Source organism: Pangasianodon hypophthalmus, chromosome 3 (assembly GCF_027358585.1).
Source record: "Pangasianodon hypophthalmus isolate fPanHyp1 chromosome 3, fPanHyp1.pri, whole genome shotgun sequence".
NCBI lineage: Eukaryota > Metazoa > Chordata > Actinopteri > Siluriformes > Pangasiidae > Pangasianodon > Pangasianodon hypophthalmus.
This window is the reverse complement of record NC_069712.1, coordinates 29462223-29468222: the sequence shown is the minus strand read 5'-3', so window position 1 is coordinate 29468222 and position 6000 is coordinate 29462223. Positions and strand designations below refer to the sequence as shown.

At 34.6% G+C, this 6000-nt stretch overlaps 1 protein-coding gene across 5 annotated transcripts in view; it reads right to left on the bottom strand.

The window, feature by feature from the left end:
• Positions 1-2877: 2877 nt before the first annotated feature.
• The window catches only part of macrod2 (mono-ADP ribosylhydrolase 2), a 549845-nt gene continuing 546722 nt past the window's right edge, over positions 2878-6000 (bottom strand). For all 5 annotated transcript variants that reach the window (XM_053233012.1, XM_034302907.2, XM_034302906.2 and 2 more), the window contains one exon: positions 2878-4580. In XM_053233012.1, coding sequence (XP_053088987.1) covers positions 4543-4580 — 38 coding nt within the window. In that variant the 3' untranslated portion in view covers positions 2878-4542. The remainder of the gene's footprint in view (positions 4581-6000) is intronic.

Here is a 6000-nt window from a genome sequence, read left to right as displayed (position 1 = left end):
TGACAGGTTAGGACATGACAGTCGAGTCTCATGAACATGCACGCATTTTCCAACACAGTTCTGTAGCAAAGCCATGTCTGGTTTTGCAGTGAACTCTTGTAACAGAGCCTCATCTGGGAATTCTTCGCAGTTTTTCCGGTAGGTTGCTCATTTTGATGTCTAATCTAGCTTGTTATACTGATATTATATCTAGCAAACCAACGTGAGTGAACAAAGTGATGGCATAAACCAAGGCAGCCAACACTAGCCAGGTTTCATAAAAAGTTATTGACAATATGACAATAGAGGGTTCCCTCTAGGTTCTCTGGTTTCCTCCCACCTCCCAAAACCATGATGGTAAGTGGATTAGCAACTCTTACCTTACCCCTAGTTTAGAATAAGTGTGTGAATGTGTGTATGCATGGTGCCCACAGATTAGAAACAGAGAGAGACATGTGCAATGGAAAAGCTTAAAGTTATAATTAATAGTTACAAGACAGGAAAACGAAGATGAGCAAGTTATTTTTAAGAATGTGTGCATTAGAGAGAAAAAGAAAAGAGATTACTATGGCAAGCCAAAACAAAGACGGGGGCATGCCTGCACCAAATTGAACAAAGTATCCACAACACAAAAGAGACTCAGAAAGCGTGAAATTGTCCAAATTAAGAGTTGTCATATATTCTGCTCAATATTGTACAACGTGTAGGCCGCAGAAAGTGCGCAATATCTTACAGCTTGTTTTGAAGCAATCTAGTCGACCATTCAGTACATACTGAGCCAAAAAAAAAAAACTATAAAAATCCAGACAAAAAAGTGTCTGTAAAATCTAAAGGTAATAATTTTGCATGTTTTGGAGCAGCACAGTAAACCGTGCAGAAAATATCATGATGATATGGGACATGATGAGATAATTTTACGATATAGCAACTATCCAGCCAATTGCATACATTAGTTGTAATTGCATCTGATTGATTATTTTTTTAAACTTTTATTCTGTTGGTATCAATTATTTATAATTAGAATATTTAAAAAAATTCATTATGTTCATTACAAATATGAGTTAAAATATGCTCAGCTAGTGAGTGTTGTTTGCTTTTTGTACAATTATTTTTGGAGCTACTTTTCTAATGACGTGTTCCAATTGTTTCCAACTGAAAAATTCAGCTAATTCAGTTCTCCTTTTGTTGTCACATTTGAAACATGTAGTCTTACCTTAGTTTGGCATGTCATTTGTGTGCTGTTGACCTGAAATACCAGAATGTCTGATTACTAATTTTACCAAAGTAAGAGAGACACTACGCCACCATCTTAGCCGAATCGAACCCCTACATAGCCCACACAACACAGTCTACTCTACAGAAGTGTAGCCCACTGATTAAAAGCCATGATAAATCTAGGCCAAATTAAATCCCTACAATATAATACAAATGTAGGGCCTTACCTTTTAGAAGTTATGTCGTCAGGATTTCTTTGCAGCAAAGACTTTGAAAAAGCCACCTCAGTAAAATCGAGGTCCAAAGGTTTTTCTTTTTTTGCTCTTCAATATCATAGTTTCTGTTATCCTACTTTCTACCATTTACCTGCCTTCCTTCATAATGTACCCAATAAACACAAACCAAATATGAGCAACATACAACTAAGCAAGTCAGAACAAGTATTTCTGTGAAGTGGATGAGCCACTGGCAGTATTTCTTTGAAAATATTCCAGCTGTTGAACTGAAAACTTAAGTATCTGTTCATATATTTTGATTAATTGGTGGACCCACTTTTGCCCCGAGCTGCCCAGTCTAGCAAGTCTGGCCATGATAAAGCTTATGTTTAAAAGTGAAAAGAGCGAGTGACTTTTACCTCAGTTGATGTGGATGATGCTGATCAAATCAAAACAAGAACTCAGTCTCCATTGTAAACTTATAATGCTTTAAGATTTTTGCAGTAATGTTGTTTCTCCATAAGTTATAAGTTATAAATGTAGGGGTAGGCGCAGCATCTTTCAGTGGAATTTGAATGAAATCTTTAATGATTTTCTCCCTTTTCATGTTTGGGGGTAACCAGATTTTAAAATGTCATGACTTTATTTGGGGTTGAGATACATGCAAAGGACAAACATAGTTCAGGAAAGTCTGTAGTTTTCAGAACTTACCTAGTAGACAATGTCAACATTTGACTAGCTTTCCCAAACTGCCACATATATATTTTTAACATATTGATTTTTAACATATTGCCCATCACTTATCATTTTCAAGTCTAGAACTCAACTGTATAACTAACATTTGACCAAAATGTTGTTGAGAACAAAATTATTTTTGTAGATATGTGAGTATTGCTGCATTTTTCAAATGTTTATCAGTGAGATTGACCAGCAAGCTGAAAACAATTAAAAGTCTCAATCACAGTCTGTCTGTTCATATATACAAAGATGCAAATGACTGGAACGGCCAGTTAGTCTCTCGGCTTTGCATTTGTTTATCCACTGTAAGACGTTGTGCCATTTTTCACTTAAAAAATTAGAAATGATCATACGTAATACTAACTACAGAACACTAGCGTATACAACTTCTGACCTGAACTTTGTCTTGCACTTATTCTTTGACTTGGAAATGCCATGAAAAAATTCACATGTTCAAAAGTTCAATTCAAAAGTTACATGACATCTTGGCTACTAACAAGGTTTCATGACTCTCAAGGATTTGTTTTTTTGTGCCGTCTCCCATCGTTTGTCCTTGCCATTGTTGCTTCAGCTTGCTCATTAGAAGGCTTTTTTTTTTTCCTCCAACAAAATGAACCGAATAAGTTTTATACGGCAAAGTGGATGATAGGAGAAGTGATTTTACAAGTAAGTATTGGGCAACAGTAAGGGATTGTGTGTACCGAATTCTAGATAAAAACACTACTCAGTCTTGGAAAGAACCTTTTTCAACTTTATTTCATAGTTGTAAAGCAAAGCAAACATCGATTTTATGAAGGCATAAAGTCATCTGATATAATTATGGCACCACTTCAAGTAATTGATCAAACCTTCCAACAAAACAAATGAAATATAGTTTTTTGACTTTTCACCTTGAACCCGAGAAACAAAAGAGGATACCAAGTATGTGTGTGTGTGTGTGTATATATATATATATATGTATATATATATATATATATATATATATATATATATATATATATGTGTGTGTATATATATATATATATATATATATATATTCATAATCATTCCAAGCATCAGATTTGCATGTTGCACTTCCATCGTTTTTGTGATCTTATAGTATCTGTCCTGTCAAATAAGGCTGATTTTTTTCGGAACACACAAAGTTTAGTAAAAATATTGAGAGTGCGATCTGTTTAAAATTTAAAAAAGAAAGGAAAAAAAAACACAAAGAAACCTGTTTGCATGCATTAGGGTAAAAACTGAGAAACATTCATCTGTTAACAAACTTCACAAAAACAAATCATCAGTGAGCAAGATTAGAAGTAACTGTAAGAAACGTGGACATAAAAAGAGATGTAAGAGAGGTTTTAATAGTGTGGCATGGTTTTTGTAGCACAATGCATGAAAAAACGTGAACCTCTCTGAGAGATGATGTGTAGTGATGCATTACCGTACAGACCCACAACATATTAACGGCATTTTAAAGAAGAAAAATAATCACAAAAAAAGATATGCTGTAGTTTTCATATTTAGTTTAAACTACACTGGTTTGACTGTTCTCTCAGGCCAGTATTTAAACAAAAAGAAAAACTTCTCTATGAAGTCTCCTTTCCACATTCAACATTCAAATTAAACTATCCACATATAGAATATATAGAATTTGGAAATCCGTATTATTTTGCATACTATTTAGTTAATTTATTTTATTTAATATATTTATTTAATATATTTATAATTCATATATCAGTTTTTTTAATTTATATTAATTGCATGTGGAATCCAAGCACTAAAATGCATCTGTTATTTTCCCATTTCACTAAGCACTTACTGTATTAATGCCAAGTGTTTCATTTCATCATTGGCTTGCATATTCATCCATATGGCCATATGAAGACATGGACATTCATACTGACACATCACTCGTAGCATTAAGTATTAAAGGAAAAAAAAATCAAACATATTTGTAATTGATGTAAAGGTGCTGTGTTACAGCAGACCTTGTGCAAAGCATCAATCATTGAGAATATATTCTTTATAAGTATAAATTAAGAACCCATCTAACCCAGAGTACTAACTTTTTTTTTTTTTTTTTTAAACCTGTTCAGATCCAGTACCAGGAAACCTGGAGAATGGAAATGATCAAGCAGCAATTCAGTGAGGTAAAGTATCACCCCATAACCCACTAGACTCTTCGATATGTTCACGTGTGCCTCTCTAATATCATATATGTTTCATTAAATTCCGAACCAAATGAGGAAAAGAAAGGAAAGGAAGAAAGGAAGGGAAGAAGGAGGATGGTGGTGGACAGATCCTCTCCCTGGGTTTTTTTTTTTTCAGGAGACTCCATCGTGTGGTGTCATGTTCACCTTCGCACAGTTTGCCGGTGCGTGTAACTATGAGGCTGATTGTCTTCTCACTCCTTACTTGGCTCACCCTTATCACTGGAGCCATCTGAAGTAACAAAATGCAATGAAAATCAGAACAAAGGTAAGTAGAAAGGAGCAGTCATTGCTGTGGTAACACACTGTTTTCAACATAGTCTCACAACCAGCATGAAAAGTTCAGCTTCACTCCTTAGTCCTTGTTTAATATTCAGTTATTCATTAAAGTATAAGAAAATAATAATGTAATTATGTGATTGAGGAACTTTGAAGCATTTATGGTTAGTATAATCATTATCATAATCATATTAGCAGTTGTAGGTTTTCTTATGTATGTCTTACGTTTCTTCTGTACAGAACCCATAAAAAAACACATTCTTGTTTGCAAATGAAGCCTCAAGTGGAAGGTACCTGAGTACACTAGAACAACTAGTGTTAATCCAGTCGTAGTCATTTTTAGCTGAATGGTGTAGCTTGGATGCTTGAGCTTGATGAACTTTTACCACAACACAACATTTAAAGCCCTGTTCGATTTATTTTCATAATTACCTTCTTACTATTAGCTATTAGGGGTGTAAACCTCAGGCTTCCACACGATATGATTTAGATTGTTTAGGCAACGGTTTGATGATTGACGATACCACTTAATCTGCTACAATACGATATGATTCGATTTAGTATCCCCTGAACGATATGTGACCAACTTCGTTCAGAATTTAGGGTAGACCTGCCATAAATATGTGAATGCGGATGACACAGAGAAGGACTATCTTAAGTATCGTTTACCATCAAATCAAGTTGCTAGCCTATTACGTTAAGTAATCAGTAATACTTGATTCATGGTTGTTGTCTTGATTCATTTCAGTAGTTGCCGTTAAATCAAAATTTTGAATTTATTATTTCTGCCATGTTCTTTTAACCGAATCGAGTTGAGCAGGAATGTATTTGGTACAAGTGATGGTGAGGTGAGGCGTCAATGCTACTCTAAGGTACCAATGAGTACCCGCTTTACCCTACACTAAAGTAACCTCTTTGATGTTCACTCAGCCTCTTTGGGGCTGTTCATAAACACAACTGCCTCTAGTTTGAATTTTTTACTAATTTAACCTAGTTACTACACTAATTTAGTGTAGTTAAAGTGTGCTTATTGGTTTACCTCTTTTTTTTTCCCCCCAGTTAAAGGATGGTGGCAGTGTGGCTCTACTGCGAATGAGATAATCATGATCTACACCTAGTATTGTACAAGGTAGACATGCTATATTTTCTCTTAAGACATTTATATAATACTCATTACTTAAACATAGGCACATTGAAAAGCCAAGACAGATTCTCCTGTTTGCATGATAAAATCTCACAACATTATATACGACAAAGTTAATCTGATCCTGCCGTCAGCAGCTGTGTGACAGTAGGTGGTTAAATGAGAGGACATTAAAGCTCATTTTAATACATTTTATTAAACCAGACAATATGTGTGCTGTTTCTGCATG